The sequence below is a fragment of the Brachionichthys hirsutus genome, chromosome 1 (assembly GCF_040956055.1).
Source record: "Brachionichthys hirsutus isolate HB-005 chromosome 1, CSIRO-AGI_Bhir_v1, whole genome shotgun sequence".
NCBI lineage: Eukaryota > Metazoa > Chordata > Actinopteri > Lophiiformes > Brachionichthyidae > Brachionichthys > Brachionichthys hirsutus.
This window is the reverse complement of record NC_090897.1, coordinates 4,705,653-4,731,758: the sequence shown is the minus strand read 5'-3', so window position 1 is coordinate 4,731,758 and position 26,106 is coordinate 4,705,653. Positions and strand designations below refer to the sequence as shown.

The 26,106-nt window shown below is 43.0% G+C and overlaps 3 protein-coding genes across 5 annotated transcripts; 1 reads left to right on the top strand and 2 right to left on the bottom strand.

Annotated features, from left to right (window-relative positions):
- Positions 1-440: 440 nt before the first annotated feature.
- Positions 441-7,837, bottom strand: mthfsd (methenyltetrahydrofolate synthetase domain containing). 3 transcript variants are annotated; one of them, XM_068757761.1, is made up of 9 exons: positions 7,753-7,837; positions 7,535-7,642; positions 6,387-6,496; positions 5,922-6,035; positions 5,729-5,819; positions 5,173-5,285; positions 4,797-4,922; positions 3,220-3,832; positions 441-749 (listed from the first exon to the last, which is right to left on the bottom strand). In XM_068757761.1, exons 1-9 carry the CDS (start codon positions 7,778-7,780, stop codon positions 742-744), a joined length of 1,311 nt encoding a protein of 436 aa, XP_068613862.1. In that variant the 5' UTR covers positions 7,781-7,837; the 3' UTR covers positions 441-741. The 3 variants fall into 3 exon arrangements, with proteins under 3 accessions (XP_068613862.1, XP_068613728.1, XP_068613800.1); XM_068757627.1 differs by lacking the exon at positions 441-749 and adding an exon at positions 6,552-6,665 and having other exon boundaries at positions 804-3,832; positions 6,387-6,500; positions 7,539-7,642; XM_068757699.1 differs by lacking the exon at positions 441-749 and having other exon boundaries at positions 804-3,832.
- Positions 7,838-9,082: 1,245 nt separating this feature from the next.
- dbndd1 (dysbindin domain containing 1) lies at positions 9,083-16,841 on the top strand. Its single transcript, XM_068742020.1, has 4 exons — positions 9,083-9,113; positions 12,150-12,299; positions 14,066-14,203; positions 16,687-16,841. The coding sequence occupies exons 1-4, from the start codon at positions 9,083-9,085 to the stop codon at positions 16,839-16,841; spliced, it is 474 nt and encodes a 157-aa protein (XP_068598121.1).
- Positions 16,842-18,438: 1,597 nt separating this feature from the next.
- def8 (differentially expressed in FDCP 8 homolog) lies at positions 18,439-25,722 on the bottom strand. The gene is made up of 11 exons (XM_068757319.1): positions 25,586-25,722; positions 24,969-25,091; positions 23,217-23,311; positions 22,967-23,116; positions 22,607-22,748; positions 22,267-22,431; positions 21,815-21,942; positions 21,171-21,284; positions 20,245-20,385; positions 19,993-20,102; positions 18,439-19,587 (listed from the first exon to the last, which is right to left on the bottom strand). Exons 2-11 carry the CDS (start codon positions 25,075-25,077, stop codon positions 19,491-19,493), a joined length of 1,251 nt encoding a protein of 416 aa, XP_068613420.1. The 5' UTR covers positions 25,078-25,091; positions 25,586-25,722; the 3' UTR covers positions 18,439-19,490.
- Positions 25,723-26,106: the final 384 nt, after the last annotated feature.

The window sequence follows — 26,106 nt, the reverse complement described above, 5'->3', positions numbered from 1 at the left end:
TAATTTCAGGCAAATTGGCAAAGGAGGTATGCTTTATTGGCAATATTTGTCAGAAGGCTTATTTGTTTTAAAATGAAATATATATTGTAAGCACTGTCGTGTTGTTAATGTTAGATATATATGTAGATCATTACATCCAGCACTGTATACTTATGTTGTTAGGACAATTAGCAAGGGTCCGTCTATGAGGTTTGAGAATTAGGCTGTTTTACAACAAATCATTTATAAGAAATAAAATATATTCGTTGGGCTGTTTAAGCCTCAGAGCTGACATTTTTCGATTTTTATCATATACCCCTGTAGAGCGTTAAAGAGTGTTTAAAGTAACTAAACAATGAATTATCACGATAGTTACAACAATTCAAACAGGATTCGTCCATGAATGTGAAAGCTTGCGATAAATAAAACCAATAACGAGGGTAAAATGAGCTCATGGGGGGTTTAACCAAGCGTTTATTCAGCTGGCAGGTTCAGCCTGTTATTGTAAAATTACAATCAAAAGGGGGGGAAATCAAACAGATTTCATATAAAGCAACGATTTGATTGTGATGCTGCCTGTGTAATGGAACAAATCAGACGCAGAAATCTCACCCACGTTTGGTTGCAGGGTGAAAACCATTACTTTGGTGCATTTAGCCGAGTTGTACAACTCCAAAGCAATTTGCCCAAAGGTTGTGTCCTGCAGGATGACGCAGGGGTGTGAGATGGATCGGCCTTTTTAGACTTGAGATAATTAACAATTCAAATTCCTGAAGACAAGAAAAAGCAGCTCAGTTACTCTGACATAAAATATGAAACGATGCTCAGGCACAAAAAGCTTTATTTCTCTTCTCACAAACGCTTTTTATTTGGGAAAAGTCCACTCCAAACTGTAACGTTTTGGGACACAGAAAGAAAGAAATGAAGGTCACACAATGGAAACTCTACAGCAACAAAAGGCACATGACCCAGTTCTCAGAAATGCTCCTCATCAAATTTCATAATTGAAAGTTTCATCTGCTACTAAGAAATATAATTGGTTGTAGCTTGAGAGAAGTCCATGATGTTGAAAATAAAAGGAGAACAGATCTTTGTGATGTATATTCTTCCAAAAAACAAGGAGGGTTTCACTGCGCACCTGTTTGTCCTATAGTTATAGCTTAGGATGCCTTTCTGTTGGTTTGATTTTACTGTTTTTATGCTTCTATGGGTAACTTTGAAATCTCACAGCATGACCACTGACTGAACCCCAGTAACGAGCACGCCATGTAGCACAGAGCTAAGAAGGCTCAGCAGCAGTGGAACGGCACTTTAACAGACTGATGACATTTGCCGAGGTTCAGCGCTCTGGCAGGACCCGGGGAGAGGGATGGGGGGGGCTCCTCAGCTGTTCCCTCACCGGGCCGGACCACAGCTCCATAAAAAGCCAGAGACCTCTGAGCAGACAGACATTCTGTGTGTCTCAACACAATCAACACTGTCCTGGTGCTGCAGACTCAAATGAGAGGGATCAGAGACCAGGTAATAGTCTGAACCAGATACAACAGGGTGCAAGATGACCGTTGGGAAGTGTGTTAATCTATTTATCTGGTTTAAAACACACTTGAACTGATGTACAATTTAAAAGCAACATCCAAAAATTATGCATTACGAAATTAAAAAGAAAACACACTAACTGGATCAAAAGCACTCAAAAATCGCTGCTGTTCAGAGAATCAAAGCACTAAATGTTGACCTTTTATCTTTTTTGTATCAGCCCTGAATCCAATCAGTGATTTAGATTTTTTAGAGTTTGTTACAAATCTAGTCCCGCAATGTCAGAGATTTGTAATTTTTCAAAAGCTGCAAAGCAATGTGAAAATGCTTCGGCCCTCAACTATGTCAAAAGCAAAAATAGTACAAAGATTTTTTATCTCAAACTAAGTTGAACACTGAGTCAAAGGCATGGCAGCGTCTATTTAATGGTGCGGCAACATGGCAACAGTTTCAGCGTCCCTATCCAGATAGAACAGAAATAACATATCCATGGTATTCTAACGCATTATATAAAATATCTATTTTTTATTTTTATGAAAGAGTGGAAAGCAAGTAAGAATCAAAACCCACAGGTTCAACAAGAACACAAACCTCTAAATGTGCTATTTTGTATTAAATATGATGCATAAATCTAGATTCCTTGTCAAAACACACTGAAAGACAGTATAGCGTCTAGAAAATAGCTACATTTTGGGTAACGTGCAAGAATCACAACAAAATCATGTATTTTTAAAGTTATTATATCACTGTAGTCGAATCAAGCTGCCTTCAGATTTCCTATTACCGGTATCTGGATTTACAATTTAAAAAATAAATTCTATTTTTTGGGGTCATTCAAATGTCACAGAGTTGGTGGGAGAGAAAGAAAAAAAAATTATGCATTACCGGTACAGTATATCAAATGCGTGTGGCCAAATAGTTTAATGATGTAACTTCTAATTTTACTCCATGAAGGCATCTCTTGGCTCAGAACTCATCTGTGCTGCTTGAGATGATTAAATGTCCACATGGCGGCGCCAGCAGGCAACGCGAGGAGGATTTGTAGCTGCTGTGGAAATAAAACAAAATACTGCATCCGACTGAGTTCACCCCCGAGGCGGCCGAAGGCCAGGCGGTGAATGGATGAACGAGAAACGGTGAAACGTTTGGTGACGCTGGGATTCAGCCAATGCAGGCTTGTTGAAACGTACGACTTGAGACGATTGAAATTCATGAAACTGAGGTCATCTTGCCACAAATCCCGAAATGTTGACATCAAACACTATTTAAAGCTACCCTGTTGTTGAGTTATTGCAGGATATAAAAGAGTTTTTTTTTTTTTTTAAAGCAGTCTTATTTGAAATTAAGTCCTTTCAATCTTCATTTCTCTGACCCTAGAAATGTGTGTGTGCCGACACCGTCGCGTCCCCCTGCCTGCACTTCCTCATTTTATTCTAACTGGGCTCCGGTGATGCTGTCTAAACACTGTTATGCCCCCCCCCCCCACCCCACCAACACGTCAGATTAATAACCATAAACTACTTTTTCCTCTTTTACAATTGCGTGTTTACAGAAAGCAACAAACGTATCTTTCGCACTAACAAGCCTTTTTAAACGTAATTTAGCATCCCGGCCGTCGGAGCTACTGCTCAGTCGTTTCAACGGTGCCGCTGTCTGGCGCCGCCGGCGGTGCCGAGGGTCTCGGCCTCCTATTGGACCTCCTACCTCCTTGCTGGCTCTTGGCCATCTCAGCCCGCAGGCTGTGGCCGTTCACGCTGAGATCCTGCAGAGCCTCCAGAGCCTGATCTGCAGCCTGAGGGTCGCTGTAGTCCAGGAAGGCCCGGTGCTGAGCCCCCTGCCAGGTGAGCCTGAGCGGGGTGGCCTCCCGCTCTCTGAGGGCGGTTTTCAGCTCGCTTACACGCAGCCCAGCAGGGATGCCCCCCAGGTAAACCGTGGTCACAGTCAGAGGGAGCTTACGTGGAGACGCGACTTCACTTCCAGCTTCCTTTGCGTTCCCTCCTCGTCTCACCTTTTCTCTCTCTCTCTTTTCTTCTATTTCGTCTCCTGTAGCTCCCCCGCTTTCTTTCCTGACTCTATCCGGGGGCTGTCTGGCTTTACGTTCTGAAGGTAATCTCTTCTCCAGTTTGGACCCCCCCTCAGGATCCTGCTGTGCTCTCTGCCTCGGCCTCCGCCTGGTTTGCATTCTGGGTTGATCAGTCGGGAGGCCGGCCTCTGCTGCAGCAGGCGTCGCCCCCAGTGTTACATCCTTTCCGGCCTGCTCCTCCAGATCACGGAGCTTCTTCAGGATGGGGATCTTCTCCAGTTTTTCTGAGTCCAGCTGAAAACGCAAGAGATGGATAAGCTCAATAAAAAAAAAAAAATATAATCATAATAAAGAGCCAGCAAGCTATACGCGTGCATGAGTGGAATTCATATCAAATGTTATTCCACCCTGCTCACGGCCCGTAACATATTAGAAGTAGAACATTTCACTTCCCAAGCAGTTAAAAATAAAGACTGCTCACTTGATTTGTTGGGCTTTTAAGAGTCCCGGCAGCCTTTGATGCTGACCGGTTCTGTAAAGGATATACGGGGCTATTGTTTTTACACTGGCCTGTCTGACACGCCGTTCCCCTGCCCCTGCACAGCCAAGCTGGCCGGGCAGACGGGCCTTTGATGATCAGACATGGCCTTCCTCCCAGTGGGGTCACTGGGTCCTGTTTACACACAACCATGTCCTGAGGAACCAACGAGGTCGCACACAATCGCTCTTGCACGGTTAGAATAATGTCCGCATCAAATTATCAGATGGAAAAACGCATCGCTTCTCTCTGCCAGTGTCCGCAAATCAGAAACACTTAAAGAGAAGACGGAAGTGTGATCTGTTTAATTATTCATAAACAAAGTTTATTTTTTTATGGTGGGGTGTCATCTCAATTCCACTAGAGGGCAGTGTCGTTTAGCAGAAAAGCCCTGTCCCTGTACAATAAATACTCTTACATCCATTCCACTGAATTATTAATGTTCAGCTCTGGTATGGAAACTGTCACAATAAGACTTGATGAACAAAATGATTTATTTTTCGCAACATACTTTCATTTTAACTGGATGAAATTTGAAATGACTACTATGTTGAACATATGTTTTGGTTTTGTAAAGATTAAAAGTGATCAGATTACTATTTGAATAGAGCTGTTGCTCACAGTTATCGATCATCATCTTCATAATCTACCCTCATATCAACCGAAATTAAAAGTCTGGAGCAGGTTATAGCGTAGCAGAGAAATATCATTTGAAATTACCTTTGTCCAGGTGATTCCCTGTGGTTTCGGGTGCCCGCAATCTGTTTTAATAACTCTAGTGGGCGTCAGGATGTAGTCCACAGTCAGGTCATGACTCTCTTTTAACTCCTCTGGAATGTGGACCACCTGAAAACACAAAGACTTCAACTAGGACAGAAATGATCCGTTTTATCATCAAAATGTCTTATGACTATTTAAATAAATAAACAAGGTATAATAAAATAAATTAAAGGTTTTAATCAGGATTGTATTTGATATATATTGCGCCGAATAAAAAAATATTTTAGTTACAGAATAATTTCACCTGTGCTGGACAAAATAAATGAGAAACTCAAGTCACATATTCTCTGATATAAGACAAAACAAGTAAACTAACCTGACAGTCGTGCACAATAGAAACCACCACGGTAGAGTCATTCACAGCTCCCATCGATGCCATCATGCCGTACTCCATGTCAGCGTAGCCCTCTCCTTTTCCTATACGCAAACCTGCATGAGAAGACAAAAGCCTGAAACGACCAAACTGTGCAGCTATCGATTGTCGAGTTAAACTGATTTTCACAGGACTTTTATTTTGAAATTATTTTGGGCAGGGCTTAAAAGTTGGAACCAAACATGCACTGGAGCCAAACTAAGCAGTGTCTGATGCAGCATTGGGGGAGCTTAAGATCAAAACAAACTGCTGGATCTGCAGAGAAAACTTTGCACCCAATTGTTTTACAAACTTTCATCGGACATAAATGGGATTCCTGAATGGCAACACGGTTCCATGGCGATCAATGAATGTGACTTTACATTGTGTACTCCATGCGTTAGGTCATGATCATCTGCTTCAAATTTAGTGAGATGTAATTCACACTTCACGGTTCATACCACGGAACTGGTATTGAATTGTGACAGTCAACTGGCCAATCGTTTCAAACGGCACCGACCTTTCTCCGACACCGCCACAGAGCCAACCACCACCAGGTCGACCTTCACCTTCGCATCGAGGCCGACGGGCACACTGAAGTCTTTCACACCCTGAATTTCAGGAGGGAACACTTTGCTTAAAGTATTTATTAATGAAAAAATTATTCGAGGAGAAAATATTAGTGAAAATCAGAAAAAATATGCAACTGGAACCTGAGCGGAGGAACAGATGCGGAGCTCCTCTTTCTTGGCTCCCTGGGGAGGAACTATTTTATTGAAAAGGCCGGTGCGAAGACGAGGAGTTGGAACCAATAATGTTTTCTGCGCCTGCAAAGATAATCCCCCCAAAAAATCATTCCATTCATCATCATCTATTTAGAGTTTGTTAACATTTTTGTACCTTAATAAAAGGTACAAAAAGACAATTATACTTGGAAGACAATTAGTGAGGAAATAATCCGAATATTAAATACAGGCACGCTGAAATTCAGCAGAAATAAATCACTGATAGGCCTGAATGCTAATATAGAAAAATAAAATTAACGATTTTGTCCCTTTTAAATAATCATTCTGAATGAAATCCCTTCATATAGGTCACTAGGGCATGTTTGCTTTCTCAGGCATTCTAGTTCTTGGTGCCCCCCCCCACACACACACACACACACTCTGCGGGGCTACCTCTAGCACTGCCAGCCGGGCCCCCTCCAGAGGTTTATCAGGATCCACTTTCACCTCAGATGTCTGGGTGAACGCCTGCAGCTCAGACAGCCGACCACAGGCCGTGAAGGCTCCCTGGTTGACGAAGAGGAGAGCAGAGGAGAGGAAGACAGCGAATCAACTTACTTCCAGAGTGAGGAAACGCGCCTGCTGCTGCGGTTTGTCCGGGTTTACTTTCACTGTCTGGCTGGACTTGAATTCCTGCAGCTCTGCAATCCTGTTGCACGCTTGAATTGCATCCTGGGTCAGTAAATCCATCGTAAGCGAAGACGCACAGATGGACAAAGACGGCCATTAGCCGTCCAAAAAGCAACATTAGTCAACATTATAGCAATGATTTTACCTTTACGGGCATTTCCTCTGTAAAAACAAACCTGTTGACATTGGACAGGAGAAGGGGGGCAGCCTGGACAGGTCTCCCAGGACCATGTCTAGATGGAGATTGCTTTAACACCATGCAAACTCCACACAGATCTGGATTCAATGGCACTAACTTTCTTACTGAGAGTCCAAAATGCTAATCCTAGCGCCACCATGCTGCCCGTTACCTATGGGAATATTCAACAGCATCGATATTTATTAATAACGTGCTCACAGAGCACGACGCGGTGACTTTCACAAGTCTGTGGGTTGATGCTTCACAGCCGGTGAGATGTTTAAACTAAAGTAATATCGCTCTAGATTAGATTAAACTACACGTTACTGTAGTTGAGCTACTCTCTGTACGGACGGATGGAAGCTGCTTGCAGATTATAAGATTATCCATATCCCATGGAATCTGGCCAGCACGGTCTAACGTTGCGTTTCATCGCGCCAACGTCACGGATCGTCAGCTTGTTTTACATTCTGGTTAAACCAAACCAAAGTTCTGACATCAAAGCGAAGCCTCATCCCAAATGTTCATAAAGATGTGGAGGCCTGGCTGGATCCAGACTTCTGTTCAGCAGAATGTAAACACAGAACACAAATCGGCAGGTCACATTTTGACTGAACCTCCTGTTCAAACAGAACTTTGCTGGAGTTTGTTCAACATTTGTTCTGCATTTCAGCTTAATTTCCAGCCTCTCTCTTTTTGGGTCGGTTTGAAGTGATTTTTTTTTTTTTTTAACCTGCCTTGAAATTCGGGATCCTGTCGTGAACAGGCCTGGGGAAGTTCGCCAGGTTCTTTTCCTCCACGTAGTCCCAAACTCTCTGACGGACGTCCTGCTTCGACGCTCCTGGAGAGAGAACAGAATCCGCTTCGTGACGCGAACTCGGCGCTGCCATTACGGCCGCTTCGCGTTATACACACACGGTTGTTGCTTTGTTTTACGAACGTTCGACTCACCGGGATTTATAGTTATAACAGGCTCCATCGTGTTAGTTGTGATCGAAGTTAGCGTCTCCTACAACCCTCGGTTCCGTCGAACGTGTGAGCTTCGTAACATAATATGGAACGGACAGCTGCTCGTCAGTGTTTTTCTTTGCTACGGCGGCTCGGGAGGGTCAAACTTAGTTGCGCGTTTGACCTAATTATCAACACATTTAAGAAAAACATTCTATTCGAGCGTTATTTTTCAATAAAGCAGCTATTTTCTTATTTTATTTTGCATGTTACTATCACAAAAGTGGTAAGAAATATTATTTAAAGGTAGATTATTTTTTAAGGTAGTTTAAAACATCGCTATTTCCACTTTAGTAACATATTTTTTGTATTTTATTTATATTTCACGAGTCAACAAATGTTTACACATTTAAAGGCCCATGATAAAAGACAAGTGGTCACAAATGATGGTTGTAATCTTAGCCGGTTGTTTTTGGGACACATTTGTTGAACCCACAAACTTTACAGTGAAAGATTCAACAGATTCAACAGAATTCTTCCTCTGTGGATAATTATAACAAAAATATTGCCAAGAGATTTGAAGGATTTTTTAGATGAAGTGGTTTTCGACTCTAGGCAGTCACGTGATTACCTGAAGGAGCCCCATCCCACCACAAGGGGGCGAGCTTTACCAGCAAATCCCCCTCCGTCTTACTAGGCGCACTATTTCTATTTATCATTTCTCACCGCGTTTCTGAATCACATAATAATCAGTATTTGATTGACGCATCATTTAATCACCCGATTTGCTTTGCGTGGATTGTAAATAACTCAATTTACAGTTTAACCACATTGATGCACATGAACGCAGAGAGAGAGACGCCTAAAACCGCACCGACACCTCTCTCTCTCTCTCTCTCTCCATCAGTCTGGGCAGACCGCCAGCTCTCCCCCCTTTTCAGCCTGGACCTCTCTCTCTTTCCCTCCCTCCCTCTCTCTCTCTCTCTCTCTTCCTCCCTCTCTCTCTCTCTCTCTCTCTCTCTCCCTCTCTCTCTCTCTCCCTCGCTCTGTATTATTTTACATACTAAGCCATCCCCTGCGTTAAATGAAACAAGTGGCTTAGATATTTGCAGTGATGCCGCTGTTCCCGCACCTCCCTCCGCTCCGTGGAATGTCTCTGTGAGGCGGTGCAGCAACCGGCACGGCTCTGATGGGCAGAGCAGGACAGGTGGACCGTGGGAGACGAGAAACGGGCATCAGCGGCTTAGAGTATCCTGATCAAGGGAGGACAAGGATCAAAGAGAGGAAGCTCTGGTGTGGTGAGCAGCGACACCCCCACCCCGGCTGAGCTTGCATGGAGTCACAGGGAGGGGCAGGGAGCCCAGGTAAGATCCATGATCCGTTATTTCTTTTGTTGGTGCCCAAAGCCGATGGTACAGGACACGAGGATGGTTGTTTACTGTATTTGTTATTGTCTGGTCGAGAACTAGACAGTTTCACCACTGGATTTGGATCCAGACTACATTCTACATTCAAACTTCATCCCTCTGGGTCTCTGCAGCCAGCAGTGATCACTGGGTCAGCCACAGTGAGGAGGTGAGGCTGGTGAAAATACAAAATTGCAGCACAGTAGTGGACACATGTAGCCTTTGTGTAAAGGCTACAGTGAAGCCCGCTGTGTGATGGATTGAACCGCACAATGCTAAACCTATTCATCATATCAAAGCACTCGGTTTTATCACGCTGTGACGCGGTGCAAGGATAATATACGCACTTCATAAAGTGAGGTAAAAGCAGCAGGAGGGCGTCTTATAGTTCACGATCTAAATCCCCAAACCGGCGTGCGTTCAGCCTGTGGAATGCTGCTTTTGGGTTAAAACACTGTCTGCAGTAAATGCTCACTCGCAGCATGATCAGTGCATGTTGAAGAAATACCTGCCAGGTGTAGGTGACTCTTCAGCAGGCCCTGCAAAACAAGAAGACGCACCAAAAACATCTCAATCAATTTGTACATAATTCAGTCATTTATTGAAATACTTGTGGTGGAGTGTGTTGAAATATTTAAACTTGTACTTTCTGAACTGCAAAGCTGGAAGCAGGCAACAGGACCTGATGAAAAGCCTGTGTGGATGTTACTTCTTCCTTGCCTGCGATTTATTGAGCCGACCGTGCATTTGGTTCGACTTTCATTTCAACACTCTCCTCCTTCCTTCCTCTCTTTCTTCTCGCTCTTCTCTTGTCTACCTGTCTCGGGTCAGCTGGTTCGCAGCTATTCACGGTTGACAAATGAAAACAGGTCGGCCGCTCGCTGCTTGAATAGACTCCTTATTCTGCTATCGGGTTGCCTTTCGCTGGCTGTTTCCTCACAGCCAGATCCGCAGGGGGGGGGGGGGGCAGCTTAGATCAGACCATCTGTGTCAGCATGTCCTGGATGATACCACGACTTCTTCTTAGAAAGTCTCCTCTCGCACGGATTTAACATCCGTAAACCTCGATATATGGATACAGTATGGCGTACAACAACACACAAACATGCTGCACAATCAGCACAACAGGTTTATGTGCACAGGTGATCCATGGAGGCTCAGTTTACACGAATACACTCTATGTTTGTGTCTGTGTCGTACAACAAACGTGAATATTCCTTAGATGTCTCAAATCAGTCAAGAATGTCACATCCTCGAAGTTTCATCCAGGAGGCCTCTTCAGTTCTAAATGGGAAGCTTTTTGGAGGTCCTTACACAATTATTGACATTATTAAGGATCATTGCATGCGTGAAAGAAACAAACAGATTGTTTATTTAATCAGGCATCAGGAGAGTCGTTGGTATTACTAGCAGTTTCACTCCAAAGACCGATCGATGGTGAAACCTTCTGGGGAGGGAAGCGAAGCCTGAATTGTGTGTAGATGAGAGGTGGAGGATTTAGTGCGGCAGGATTTCTACAGGGCTGAAGCAGATGGAAAATAAATAAAAACAAAGCCGCTGACAAATAACCGAACAAGCATTTCATGATAGCAGCAGAGGGAACACCTTTGGCTCCTGAGGAAAACGGTCAATAGCAGAGCGGCGATCGCTGGGCTTCTCGGGGCAAGATAAGAATCCATCATTTTCTGACAGCGGCACCATTTTCATGTGAAATAAGGAATTCCCGCTGTCTGTGAACGGACCCGCACCATGCAGCCATCTGCTGAGGCCCGTCAGCAGCCGGCCGTCCTCCCACGCTGACGTCACCACGGCTAAATGCTGCTGTTTACCCACAGATGAAAATCTTTTCTGTTACTATATTCTCTTTCACTTTGTTGACTTGGATGCTTCTTGCATGTTTATAGCATCAGAATGACTTTGCTCGTCGTATATTTTTTTTTAAGATTGTTTAAGTTAAGCTTTATCCGACGCCCGGCCTCTCAACGTGCTCCACCGGGTTTTCAGCTGTGACAAACAGGTGAACGCCGTGTGCATACTTCTGCATTTGAAGGGATGCTATTTTAAGTGTCCTCTATTTTGAGACTTTGTGAACAGCTTGTGTGAACTTGTGCTTTTTTTTTTTCTTTCTCGTTTGAATAAATGTTTGAGAGGACAGATGCATTTATACAGAGATTATAATGACAGTAATGTAAAAGATTAAGGAATCAATACATGCACACATTTATACACGTTGCAGAGAGAGGATACAGCACTAAGAGTAGATTTGTATTCTGTGGGACAAACTAATCATAAGATGAGATAAGATATTTTATGTTTAAACTTTAAAGCCAACATTTGATACACGTCGTCTTTCAGGATTTGAGACTTCTACGTCATAAGTTTATCATTGATTTCCCAAAAAACCCGATGCATTCAATCAGACACATGCATCTGCATTTTCAATGTGAAAAATTGCAGATTTAGCAAAAAACTCTACAAATTAAGGCACAAATATTCTAATTTAATTATTATCTTCCATAAAAACCCAATTTTCCAAAAAAATGATCTTTCTGCCAATTATTACACGGTTCCACCTTTAAAGGGTTAAGCCTACAACAGATCCAAGCAGAATCAAAACGTCTCAAATCTATCGATCAACCTTTCATTTTTCTACTCCAATCTAGAAAGATGCTACGGTTTGGCTCGCAGCCAATCACCACAAGCGTTCTTCACGTTAATGCGATGTGTGATTGGCCCTTGACTGCAGTGGCTATGGCCCCGTCTGTCTTTGGTCTGCTGAAGTTGTTTTCATAAGAGCGATATCATTTACTTCTTTCAGTACTCGAGATCTCTTAGGTGATTGTTTCCTCTCTTTACACCATTTTATAAATGTTACTACATTTTAATGATGCTTTAATTTGTTAGAAGACGGCCTGAGATCTGCAGAAGGTTAAGTATATCCGTCATTGATTATTTCTTCACTCTGTTTCTTAATGTGTGTGTTACTGTTGACAGAGCCCAATAAAGACATCCAGAAGCCGCTGAAGCCCTCCAGTTCAGGCGATCTATCCAAGGGGTTGTTCCAGCACAATTCTGGGGGGGAGGAAGAGGACAACGGCCCACCGGGGCACACTGCCAGCCTGTTGCAAATCTCTGAAAGGAGGCGTGAGTACCTGAGAGACGAGAGGGCGAAGCTATGCATGTGAAAGGATGATGAACATTCATGAGTGATGAAGAGGTGATGACACCCGATCCGTGACAGAAAGAATGATTCGGAATGTTAAATAGGGAGTGGAGTTCTTCTGTTATAGTCCGTTTTTTTACATGTATGAATTGGGAGCATGCAAACCCTCAACCAAGTCAGAGTTGATCCTCTCTGAGCTCTAAAACCACTGAATTATCACTTCCTAGTTTAGGTATTCTGAGGTCGCTCGTTCCCAAAGAGCAGGATGAAAGGACTCATTGTGCATCAGCCCCATACAGAAGCAGCCCTGTCTGTGCCTCGCTCCAAGCTGGCACAGACACAAGCAGGGCTGCCGGGGCTGCCGGGGCTGCAGGGGCGACACGGCAACATTTATCTGCCCCAATCACTTTTTTGTTTTAGAGAGGCGGCTCATCCAGCAGCTAATAATTGTGACTATCTAGCCACGCCACCTGAAAGGTATACTCATATCTGCTTCTGCAACAAATGGAAAGACAGGAAACATCACAGTTGGTCCAGTCCAGTGAAAACATGGTGGTGTGTGTTTTAAGGTGTTTTCCATGAAGCCGCACTGCAGCCCCGCCTTAAAAGGCCATCCGCAGCAGCAGCAGCTTTAGAAGTTAGAAAACACCACTTAATTACCAGGTATTGATTAGCAAACAAAACATCATGATGAACTTCACCAGCACCTGCATATGTGTTAGCATCACCAACAAATATTATCTCTACAAGGTTTATCAGTCATCTCGACTCCCTTTCACTGGTAGGGAAGAAAGGGGAGAAAATGAAAGTAAAACCTTTTTATCATGTTGAAATGAGGGTAGCAAACAATTATTACTTCTTACTGTGACATCCTGAATGAGTCGAGAGAACCTTCATTTCATTTTTTTTTTTTTTTTACTACAAAGGCATGAACATAAGGTGGTCAGTCAGGTGGAGGGGAAATACAGTAGGAAATGGTTAAAAATCCAAATACAGGCCTTCTCGCTGTATGCTGGCCGAAAGAAGAATCATTCTTTGCTTCTTTTTGTCTGAGGGTGAATCCTCTATTGTCAGTCTCATGAGAGCTCCCTTGATAGGCGTTGTGTGCTAAAGGCACTAGTCTGAGTGTCTGTGTGGTGAAGCAAACGTACAGTGCCGATCAATTATTCAAGGGTAAAGGGTGTGGGACTGGGAAAAAAGAGATGGGGGAGAAGTGATTAAAAAACCAGCAGAGTAGGAATAATCTTTGAGACTGTTTTACATCAAACCTTCCTTTCTTCTTCATATGCATCTACTCCTTGCATTCCTTCCCTGCTTTTTTGTTCTAGATCTACCTCCTTACCCCCACTTCATCTCTCCTTCTTCTCCCATCACTCTCTCGCTCCTCTTCAGCTCCTCCTCCACAGTTTCCATCCTCCCTGCTCTCCCTGCCTCCTCCAGTTTCTTCACTTACTGGAACAAAAGGGGGTCATAAAGACAGATAGCTCTGAGCAGGCACCTTCCACCCTGAGGGGAAATGAAAATGAGTTCATGAAAAATAACAGCCAAGAAGCAGAGAGTGATGGAAACGTAATGGGTGAAGGGTGAATAGGAGGCGTTAATAAATTATACTAAATTATATTTGCCTCCAGAAAACTCTTGATCTATAATCAATGTCATATTTGCACAAACTAAGGAGGAGCTCTCCTGTGATGAAATGTAATCTCTCAACTCACTCCTCCCCTGCGTTCTTCTCTCCGCCTTGTAGAGCCGCTGAGCAGCGTGTCTTCTCTGGAGGTGCACTTTGACCTCCTGGATCTGACTGAGCTGACTGACATGTCAGACCAGGAGCTGGCCGAGGTTTTTGTCGACTCCGACGAGGAGAACCACAACGAGTCCCCAGCAGGTAAGGGAGGCGTAACAATGAAATGCATACCGCTTCGTAATAAGAGAAGATAATAATGAAAAGTGCGAGGGAAGGAACTATTCATCATCCAAAAGGAATGGATTTACAAAATAGTTTTGTATCATTCGATGATCTTCATTAATCCATGCATTAAGTTCAAGCTTTTAGCCCAATAAACCATACATCATTTATTTTTATGCCTTTACCCTGATCCTAAAGGAGCTCAGTCAATGTTACATTTTATTGCTGAGGGAAGCTTTTCCCAAATTAAATCTCCACCCTGCTGGCTTTTCCTCAGAATATTTGCATGTAAAAAAAAAAGAAATAAAAAAAAAAAAGAATTTTTGCATCTTGGGGATTTTCACATTTTTGCAGCCCGACCGGGCCCTTTTAAATTAACCTGCTGGACCATAATTCAAACTAATTCATACTTCAAACGTAACAAGCCTTCAGGGACTCGAAAGAACACATTTCACAGTGCCTTGGATACATGTCCTTAAGTTGCACTTCATTATAATTGAGATATTTTATTTAGATTCTGCATCACAGTGGTCACATACAAACCGAATGAATCAGCAGTACTGCATGCATATCAATGAGAAGCGAGAGCCCAGGCCCGGTGTACAGTATGTCACAGCAGCAGAGGGGTAAAGGTCAATCCGTCTGTAAAAGGAAACACCGAATCTTTACCATGTTTTATTTATGAGGTGTGAGCCTCATCCCACATGCGGACAGTCATTGCCCTCCTCCTCCAAGGAGTCCGGCCTCTCAGCCAGAGGGTGAGGATACAATGCGAGGCCCAGAAGCACCTCCGACACGCTTCAAACGATGTCTCACACATGTTTGAGTCGAGACGTTTACTGTCAGTTTACACTTCAACAGGTATAATTGTGTGGGGAAATGCCAGGAAGAAAAACATTTAACTAAAGAAAAATCTTCAACAATGGAAAGCATTTCCCCCCAACAACACTTCCCACTGTTGTAGAGCACCGCTAGCATTTTGTTAAATCCATGTTTCGGGCAGCCTTACAAATGGAAGCCCAGTGTTCTCTTTAAGTTCTGTGTTTTTGTCTCTCTACAAACCCCTGAAGAGATTCTCCTCTGGGTCACTTAGAAGATCCTTTTAGCCAAAAATGAATTTAGCCCATTTCCACCCTGAGTATGATAACAAGGGAGATGCAAAAAAAAAAAAAAATCAAGCATCTGCAAAGGATAAAAAAAATAAAAATGTTTAAAGCATAAAAATTGTGAAATTAGTCGTTTTAATATTCTGTGCAGGAAGAAGAGTGTGAATTTGAATAATCAGAGACGTTTGCATTGCAAATCTGGTCAAATGTATAGTTCTTCTGTGCTTTGTGAGCATTAGGCTCTACGGGAATCTGCTGCTGACTGTCTATAAGAGACATGGGGGAGAGTTAGAGGGGGGGGTTCAAGCTAAATGGGAGTTCCTGAATTATTCACTTTTCCCTGCTGGAAACAAGCAGGCCTTCGAAGCCACCCATCAGAATCTTAGAAACTATACTACCGTATGATTCAGACGCTGCAGTCGTGTTTGTTTAGTGCACTCTGTTGTCTTTTCTTTTCTTTGTGGAAGTGAAGCCATGCAGAAAATCAGCAACATACATTCATTGTTCATTCACAGTTTGTTTACTACACAGCAATTATTCAAAAACCCGCCCCAGTTTTCAAATGCAGACAACACAAGATCTCTCTCTCTCTCACACACACACACACACACACACACACTACAGAGGAGGGCCGTTTTTACTAAAAACAGTCAAGATGCCATTAACCTTCTCGGATCTTTTCCACCTCCTCCTTCTTGTCTCTGTCTGTAATGTGTGTGAAGATATGGATGCGTCTTTGGGGAGATCTGACCTTCACGAAGGAGAACCAACATTGGCCTAATGTAGACCCCTACCAGTCATTCCCTATGTTGCTCTTTGGCCCTACATCTCCCCCATGTGGGCCAAAGTGTAACTGCACAATTTCTTTACATGGCTTTTTTTTAAAAAAAGATGCTAGATTGTAGATTCTAGAACATCCAATTGCCTGGCGTTCACTGTGCTCGTCTCTCTGGCAGCCCAGCAAAAGCTGAAAAGAGAAATTTAACTCTGAATCAAATTTGAAAATTCTGATAAAGATGTGAGAGCTGGAGGAGGGAGGAGGAATCGACTTGACCTGTAAAACTCCAAAAATACCAAACCTTGTACAGGTTTTTAAAAATGTTCATGCCTTCCTCATACCATAAAGAAAAATGCCTCTCTAACGACCCCCGAATTGGTACCGAATATTTCAGGTACAAGTTACTAATGTTTTGGCACAAAATATTAATTTTAAAAGTGTTGAGTCTTCCAGTTAACAAACGGTCAACTTTCCCATCTTTGCAGGTCAGTTTTCATTTTAGAGAGTACAAAAGGAGTAATGAGCTGAAAACGGCCTCCTTCTTGTTGGTAAGAAGTTGTTGTCTGTTGGATCTGCAGGTTCTTACCAGCCCGTGCTGCCCCGAGGAGGGTACATGCGCTCTCCCTCATGGACACGCTGCAGCAAAGCTGAGCCCCCCCGAGAGAGGAAGCACCACAGTGACTCGGACACCCCGGATCCTGTAACGAAGCTGGAGAGACCGACGCAGCCGTGAAACATCCAGATCCCAGAGAGAAAACTGAGTGGCAGAAAGACACAGCCAGAAAGTCAACCCAATACGGACCAAGAGTCCCCCCCCCCCATCTGCCACTGTCCATCCATACAGCATTCCATGGCAGTGAAAGACATACACTGTGTTTCTCTTCAACACGAACACAAAAATCATTGTGTTTGTTTTACGGGATTCTTAAGCTTCATTTCTGTGTGACAGACAGGATAAACGTTGGTAGAATAATAATCGACCTCCATCTTTACAGCCTCTCAGGGTAGAGAATAGCCCGGACGGTGACACCGATCTCTAAATTGTGTTGACAGCACATGATGGTTCCGTCTCTCAGGAGGAGGAAATCACTTCACTGGGATTCTCACTGAATTACCAGGACAATGATTTTTAGATTTAAATCTGAGGCTATTTTCGCAATGCAAGCAGCTTGATAACATGACAGGGTTTTTCCTCCTTCTCGTTACGGTGACGTGTTTATTGAAAGCCGATGCCCTTTTATTATCAATCAATCACGCCTTTATTTAAACATGTTGCAGTTGGAGTTGCCTAATTAAACAATACGTGCTTCTCTCACTGGATTGGATTTTCCGTGCCCACTAGAATTACTGGCATTTGGTGCAGATGACATTCAAGATAAATAGCGATAAGTAGCGAGCTATGTTATCCACTCATGCATAATCTAACACTTTGTTCTTCAAAATGTATCCTTTTCAAATTGTGGCTGCTGAGATAATTAAGGAGATGCATTAACTAAGCGGGGGGGGGGGTACTTGAAGCCGATATAAATCAAAGGAGCATTGCATCGTATTCCAGTGGCTTTGCATGAATGCCAAAAAATACATCATCAAAGTGCCAACACATTTTTTTTAAACGTCTTTTAGAAGATGCATTTACTTAAAGATTCTAGTTAATTACTTGATTATTTATCTCATGTGTCGCTTGTCTCTACCAGGAGTGCCAATAGTACTGAATGCTGTGACACAATGGATGAGAAGTGACACCGGAACGATAGAAGAATAAAGAAGTCTTGAAAACGATTGGTTTATTACTGTGTTATTCACTCGTTATGCCATGTGTAATAATGAGCACACATTTTAAACATATCTGCTTTGAAGAGGATCAGGGATGCATGTTGGTCAAAAACAGTAACTGTTAGCAGGCATCATCAGACCGGCAAAAGGAGTCAACATGAGAACTGATCCCCCCCCCCCACACACACAATGGCCTCCAGTTGACCCTAACCCTTCTTTTTGAACAAAGCCAGCGCTCACATTCTGAACCGGTGTTGTTTGGCAAAGAGAAAACTGCCCTGCCTGCTGTCATAAGGCGCATTAGATCGTATCGGACAGGGAAAGATCAACCGTTTAAACCGCACAGAACGTCACACAATCACACAAGTGAACATTGGTACACAAAAAGAACAGAAGCAAATCTAACAGGCGTGAAGCCGATTTGTATGGGAATGGAACAAGACAGTAAGTAAAAGATAAGAATGTCCAAGAGGTCAAGCTTCAGTCCCATGATTGACACTGAAATAGAATTTCTGCTCCATATCCAAATAGGATTTAATTAAACACAACACTTCTGATTGAATGCATTTCTTTACTTTATTCATGCTCGTCTGACATTTTTACATTGCTTGTACTTAACATTTGTCCAGTAGTTCATGTACATCATGCTGAAAGATAGCACAGTCAAAACTAATTATTTTAAAACAAATAATTAAGGTCAACATTTACACATTAGCAAAAGGTATTACTTTTCATATTTGTCGGCTGCAGACAAAATGTACTCAAGACTGAAATCATTCGCATGATGCCGAGTGCACGAATATGTTTGGATAACAGCTGTATGCAACCTGACAATCTTAGGTTCACAAATGTTCACAACACACTGGAGCTGGATTAAACATTGATCAGACTGTTTACAAGGAGTTCAGTTTGGAACAAATTATAATTAAAAAAACAAACATTTAACACTATAGTCCAGATGCTCTTTTATTGTTCATCGTTCTTAGAAAATGTACTTCTGCCGTCTACAGAGTGGCTAATCAACAAAGTAAAAAAGGCCATCATTAATAAGTTCGCCTTTACATCGTGGGCTGAAAAGATATTCACCTTTCTATCAGGATTAGGGCTTTAATTTCTTATAATAATAAGGAAGTTAAAAGGGAAATTTGTGCCTGATGAAATGTTTATTTTTGAGGTGTGAAAAAACTCGTTTTGTTCAGCATTCATGGACAGAGTAGGCAGCACTGGTTAACGCGGTGGAGGCCGGTAAATTGATCTAAACTCTTGCATGCATAATCGCCTGCTGATTAGGTGGCGTTTCTCTGTATAGAGCATTTATTTTATACATTTATACAAGACACACACAGACACTAAGCACTCACACAAACAGTGTTCAGTACATCAAATTCAGGATGGATTAAAAAGTCAGATAAAAAAAATATATATATTCATTTCCAGTCTGCTTTCTAAGCACCCTGCTTAAAACAGCACAGGAATATAAAGACGCTGCAATACAATCATATGCACAGAAGAGCACAAAGACAATAATGAAACATTTAGTCTTCCATCAGACCTTCTTTTTTTTGATCAAGTAGAATGGAAAATGTGGCAAAGTGCAACATGACTAATATCAGGCATCCTTCACGTCGTCGTCGTCGTCGTCCTGCTTGCGCTCAGTCATTCGGGCACATCGAGGACAAGTCGTGGAGTTGTCATAGTAACAATCTCTAAAGAGACACATAACCAAAAACAACTTTTTTTTAAAGTAATACATGTAGCGGTTTAAATTCTACGGGACACAAGTGTAATCCAGCTATTGAAACAGACATTTAGTGCGAGCTCCGATAAGACATCAGGAGTTGCATCAAGGCTGGTGGATTCATGTCGGGTCGAGGACCCACTGCCAATAAAGAGGTCGGCAGTGGGTCCAAGCTTCCACGTAAACAGAGGGCAGACGGATAAGTGACATTAATTTACATTATAGCTCACAGAAACATGAAGCGGCCCATTTTCTCTTCCTCTTTCACCATCATATCTTTTATTTTAGAGACAAATAGAAAGTAAAAGAAAGACCAGACCAGTCCTACCAGTCACTCTCACCCGAGACTAAGTACCCAAGCACACCGACTAACCTGTGGAAGACAGCAGAACACTCGTGGCAGACTGAGGTGTGACTGTCAAAAGGGAACAGGATGTCTCCTTCCTTACAAAGCTCGCACACAAATCCTTTGGCCTGGCAGCGCTGCACATACAAGACACAAACACACCGGGACGGAAGGTCAGGGTTTCAGGGAGGCTGTATGTTTTACACAAGCGTTACAATTGTGACCAGAGATATCAACCAACAGCAGCTGATGATCTATCCGTGCCGCGTATGAGCTCACCTCACAGTCTAGTTTAATGTGCTTAGCAAATGTGGCGTGGATCTCAGCGAGCGAGCAGCTGAGTCGACCGCTGGAGATGTCAATCAGATCCTGGAGTGAATACATGTCATCGTTCTCCACGAAATGCTGCCGGTCGTGAAGCTGGGGGGGGGCAAATGTGCAAGAAAACAAGGCTGCGTAACATCGGACTCAATCGAGCAGAGCGAAAATAAACAAAGTTTATTTTATTTTATGGGAAAAAAGTTTGGTAAGACCATAAATAGCCTTTGAGCTGATACTAAATATGAAGCAGGAGTCCCCGATTCGTGTATATTAGTATAGTATTTGTGTATACTAAAAAATACAGTCTCAATTTAATAGAAGGAACCTGTAAACCAAACACTCAGCTTTCACCACGCGGTGGCGCTGTTGTAACATACATATCCCAGGTCACATAAAGTCATACGATGCATATTCTGGTGCGACATGATCCAACTGCGTCATGTAGTGAGATTACCTGTAATAACAGGCGCGCCTCCATGGCCTCCTTACAAGTAATAAAATAGGGTTTCATCAGCAGAATGTCTTGACGGAGTTTCTGTAATCAAAAGCAATAATAATGTTAATGTTAACCTGCGTTAACATTCACTTAACGCAGGTTGCCCTTCTCAGTGCCTGTGATTACAACACACCAAATAAAGCCTGCATTATAGAAGATGAGATCATTGTTATAAAACACACACATCAGAATCTGCATGAAGAACAACTCTCCATCTATCCACCAGGGAGCCCGGTACACAGCAGCAGCTCTCCGGCTTCCTCCCACCTCCAAAGACGCCAAACTTAGGTGAATTGGTCCCACTAAATGGTCAGTAGGTGTGAGCGTGTGCATCTATCCATGCGTGGCCCTGCGACAAACTCACGTATTTAAAGACTCATCTACAAACCCTGATCTCAACCAGTTCCTCCACGAAGTTGAACAGCAGCGGATTGATTTCTTTCAGCTTCAGCACGGGCCGCGACATCATCAGAGCCAGGTAGCGCAACGAAGAGCGACAAACCTGAAAAGAGAGACATGCTGTCCAAAACACACACTCTCTGGATGAAGGCGCCAAAATGAACGCACAGTCACACAGTTTACAAACCCAACAGTCACGCGAGTCAAATCAGCGTCGGTGCCTGGATGGCCTGAAAACCTCAACGCGCATCACATGACAAAGAATCGCAATCTTTGTTTTATCTCGGTTGCATGTGAAAGGAGGTCAGATGCTGGCTAAATTTAATAATACTAATGTTAAAACAACATAAAACTAACTTCCCTTGAGAAAAAAAAAAAACCCTCCCCTACTGCCAGCCAATGGCATTTCTGCTAATCTCTGAAGCACGATTTATAACAAGTTAACTGATCTTAACAATTACAACGGATGGAATGCTGGCTTTTGGTTTATTTTACGCTTCCGGAAGGCACAGTGGGAAAATAATAGGAAAGCCGTTTCATCGAATGACTGAAATCTTCTCGCGGGGTTTAAGTCGGCACCGCGTGCTGCTTGAGAGGGGCATACAGGGCCAACATTTTAGGGCACGTAAGCACCTTGCGTGGCTCAAACTCCCAGTTGTGGATGACCCGAGCCGGGACGATAGCAGCGTCATTCCAGTGGCAGGTGCTGCAGTAATATTGGCCGGTGTAGTCGCACTGTCTGGCTTCAGTCGGCACCCCCCCTTGCAAGAAAAGGGCACGGCGCAGCCAAATAAAACTCTCATTATATACATGGCATTTAGTTTAGATCACATATGCTATACAGATAGGTCAAATTCTACACGCGTTCATATTTTCTATGAATGTATTAATATCTCGTCAGCACTTTGCGGATGTTAATTTGGTAACTTTATTCACTTTGGAGAATCTGCAAACACTCCATTTGAAGGGTCCGCCATGTCTCCAGTCACTAAAGACACGGGAGACACGAATCTTCCGAATCCCTTTCTCCCGTTTCTTCATGTGAATGAATGAATCACAGTCCAGCACCGTGAATTTGAACTCACTCAGGGAAACAGGCGTGCGACACTCTGCGCAACGGTAGTCTTGCCGGTCCAGTCCGATCTCGGGGCAGATGCTGAGCTCGTACTCAGACTGGTGGCTGACCTTCGACCTGACACAGGGCTTGGTGATCGTGTTCATACACTTACTATGGCAACGATAATAGCAACCTGAAAGAAGGCAGGGTAGCTGCTTCAAACAAACAAACAAACAAAAGAAACGGATGTGGAGGTTTGTGCAGCACATTTATCAGAATGTGCAGGATACAAAGGAAACTGTCTGGTCCTGTACAGGCGTTTAACTTTTGAACAAACTACGTGACAGATACACTGAATATGTATGTACCTGTGCAGGTATACCAAGTCTGGATGAGGCCCCAGATGATGGTGCTGCACTTGTCACAGGTCTGTTTAACACTTTTGCTCTTCTCCTTGGAGAAGCGGTGCTCCAGTACGATCCTCAGATTCGGCTCGTCTTCCTCAGGGTCCTTTAAAAAGGGGACAGAAGTGCAAAAACAAAGTCGCCAACCTGCACCGATTTATTTGAAAGGTATTTTAATAATCCTTCTGTTGACATTTTACTATTGAGATTGTCCTGCGAGACAGAAGACTGTAAATAATCATGTACTTTGCGTCATTTGATCAATAAAGGCGACAGGCTAATGGCACCGTGATCGTTTAAACGGAGACAGCTTTAATGATCAACCTTGAGTTCCTGAAGTTTGAGGCGAAGGTGGATAAGTTTCACCACCGTGTCCTTCTGGCGCTCCGAATGTTCTGGCAGCTCCAAGATCAGCTTTTTACACTCCTCTATGGCCAGTTTCAGCTGTTCGATGTCCGACGCCACAAGCAAGCCCTGTAAAAGGTAAATGAGACAACAACGTACAGGAAATGATCTGGGAATAACTATGCAAAGAACTGTCCGTTTTGAGTTGACAAATCAAAGCTTCTCTCACCATAGGCCTGGAGAAGTGGTCCTCGGCTAAACCGAGGTCCATGGCCCGGTCTGAGTCGTGAGTCCTGGTCCCAGAGAAGAGTTCAGATCTTTCTTCTAAGAAAATAAAAATAAAAAGAAGACTTGAAACGGAGGAAAGACAGAAGCTCAGAATGTGCAACAGGAGAAAGTAAGTTCTGATCACGTGCAGCAAAGCGCCGATGAGACAGACGGACCTACCGCTCCGTTAAATACGCTGCAGATATTTGATGTACTACTGAGTATTTTTGCACCAACATTTTTTTTTTTACAATCAATTCAAATAAATCACAGCGCTAACATTCGGTTAACACTTCACAAACTGAATGTGGAACTATTGGCTTAAATTACGTTTGGCTACCCATCTAGAAAATACACAAAGTTCTGATGATAAGAAATGTATTTCTATGTTCTAGGATGAAGACTGACGCTTTGATGGTTTTGAAAATACACACAAAATCTGAACCGAGGAACTTCAAAATTGACAAGAACAACTTTGATTCATAATCTGCCTCAGAAATCCACAGAGAACGACGGACACATTTGCTACCTGCTTAGGATACACATCAGAACCAAACAAGTTGAGTGAATTCAGATTCTGAAAGGCGGACAGAGAAGACAATAAAACAAAACAAACAAAAAATAAGAGCAGAGGAATCAGATCAGCTCAAAGCACGTCTCTCAAAACTGCTGCAGTCTTTAAACCCTAGACGCCAAAATACAGGAAGTAAATGGAATGAAGCGAAGCCGTTCATTTAATCTGGTTCAGTAAGTTTTCAACTTCCTTTTCTAAAAGGTTAGAGTTACTAGAAAAGCCTTCAGTTCTGGCTAAAAATTAGCTCAGATCACTTTCATTGAATACCCCCCCCCCCCCCAGGCAGTGAGAGTCACAGCAATATGAGCTACACACATAGCAAACTAGCTGGATTTCTCACACGCACCAGTAAGTGCCTTTCAGAGAAGCAGAAACCACGAGGTCAGGAAACGCCTCCCACTGCAGCAGCCTTGTGCTTTGAGATCAGTGAAATACGCATTTTGTCCTCCCAAACACGGAGGAGAGAGACTGATCAAAGATCAAATCTATTTTCAGAGTAAGAGCATCTTGATAAAATTGTCTCGACACGCTCCGAAGCAAAAGTCAAAGTTTCAAACAAATCCGAAACTAGAAACTCATGATGATCCTAATTTTATCTTCTCAACGTGAAATCGATCTTTCTTAGTTCGGGAGCATTATACAAGCTTCTGAGTAATGTTTGCTAGCTTGACTTCCGAGATTTCATTCTCCCTTCATTTCCGACGCTAAAGAGAGTTGGAGGCGGTTATCCAATCGCTGCTGTTCGTTGATGCAAGCAGGAAACTTCAAAAGATATTTGAAGGGATTTCAATTAAATTCTGCGAAAGAGTGGGGCCCTGGGAGGGACAGGCGATTCGATTTTGAAGCTTATTTGGCGCGGTGACACCGCAAATGTTTATGTTTCTCTGAAAACAAGAGACTGTTGGGACTATGTTCTAACCAGCCCCAAAGTTCTGCGTCAAAATCCAGCTTCAGTCAAAGCACCACCCGGTTGAAGCAGGTGACAGTCACCGAAACCGTCCAATGAATTACGCCCATCTGTCTCCACATTCACCTCCGAGTTAGTAATAATTAAGAAAGTCAATCGAACATATTAATTTAAGGGACTTTCAAAGGCTGCGTCATTACGTGGCGGTGAAAAGCGCCTTCAGCGAACGTCACCTTGCTGCGGGGGCATCTTCCCTCCCCGTGGGCCATCGTCATCCTCTCCACGATCAAAAGGATTGAGGCGGGTTTGGCGAAAGAGTGCGAGTCTTTCATCGTACGCCATTTCAATGGCTACATCTGATGGAGACAAGAGAGAAACCGGCAACATCAACACAAGAGAATTCCTCAGCCTCTGCTTTGTGTGAGTAAATATGAGCTGCATGCAAATACAAAATGTATATTTGTGTTTGCAGGGAGTTAAAATGAGAAACGTAATCTTGTAAATGTCAGCGTCAGGATGCAACTCTGCAAATAAAGACATACATCAATGTTTATTTAACTGTTATCACAGGTTTTAGCATGAAAGAAAACGAGCTGGAGGCCTTACGTCATCAATCACACCCAATCAGAGACGCTGTTTACAGTCTTCCACACAAAGCCGCCAAGCAAAACTACTATTAATTACCAGCACGACTAGTTTCAAGAGTCACGCTTTGACTATGACTCCGACATGCAATATATAATTACAGAGCTGGTAGCAACACGAAAGGGCCCGTCCAGCTACTGCTAGCCTGCTAGCTGCAAAAACAGCCAATCCCGTTTGCGCTAGGTCGGTATGCCCGCTAGCTTACCCCGTTTCCGCCTCGTTCGATATCAACGATCCAGCGATTGGAACGTTTTCTCCGGTCGATGCTTGTGGTGATTACGGGGTTTCTCCCGGTGTCGTCTCACTCCGACTTCTGCAACATCACGGGAGAACGACGTCAAGTCATCCACGGTTAAATGTAGATATCCGGTAACAAATTTCAAAATAAATCTCCTCATTGTTATTATTTAACAAAAAACTTTATTTATACTGTACAGTATAACAAAACAAGAAGCGCACTCGGAGAGCGCAGATCTCTGCCAAGCAACTCAGTCCCACTTTATTGTAATTTACACCAAAAATGATTTTCTCACATTTATTTTATCTATATTTTTTAGAACCCAGTAATTTATGGGACTATTAAAAATAAAGGTTTGTAATTTCTGCTTTGATAACAGTATACGGTGTTAGTTTTGCTCCATTTGAAAAGTTAATTTATGTTTTTTTTGCAGCACAGTTGATAAACTTGATCATGGGTTTAAACATAAAATGTTTCAAAAACATCCA

What these genes read in the sequence shown, in the direction of transcription:
- def8 (XM_068757319.1), bottom strand. Translation starts at nt 25,077, where the DNA reads ATGGCGTACGATGAAAGACTCGCACTCTTTCGCCAAACCCGCCTCAAT. An exon ending in GAAGATGCCCCCGCAGCAAG is followed by an intron (nt 23,312 to 24,968) that starts GTGACGTTCGCT and finishes TTATTTTCTTAG; the next exon opens with AAGAAAGATCTGAACTCTTC. An exon ending in ACATTAAACTAGACTGTGAG is followed by an intron (nt 20,103 to 20,244) that starts GTGAGCTCATAC and finishes TTGTATGTGCAG; the next exon opens with CGCTGCCAGGCCAAAGGATT.
- mthfsd (XM_068757627.1), bottom strand. Translation starts at nt 7,780, where the DNA reads ATGGAGCCTGTTATAACTATAAATCCCG. An exon ending in CGCGTTTCCTCACTCTGGAA is followed by an intron (nt 6,501 to 6,551) that starts GTAAGTTGATTC and finishes TTCGTCAACCAG; the next exon opens with GGAGCCTTCACGGCCTGTGG. An exon ending in CTATTGTGCACGACTGTCAG is followed by an intron (nt 4,923 to 5,172) that starts GTTAGTTTACTT and finishes TTGTGTTTTCAG; the next exon opens with GTGGTCCACATTCCAGAGGA.
- dbndd1 (XM_068742020.1), top strand. Translation starts at nt 9,083, where the DNA reads ATGGAGTCACAGGGAGGGGCAGGGAGCCCAG. An exon ending in GGGAGGGGCAGGGAGCCCAG is followed by an intron (nt 9,114 to 12,149) that starts GTAAGATCCATG and finishes TACTGTTGACAG; the next exon opens with AGCCCAATAAAGACATCCAG. An exon ending in GCAAATCTCTGAAAGGAGGC is followed by an intron (nt 12,300 to 14,065) that starts GTGAGTACCTGA and finishes TCCGCCTTGTAG; the next exon opens with AGCCGCTGAGCAGCGTGTCT.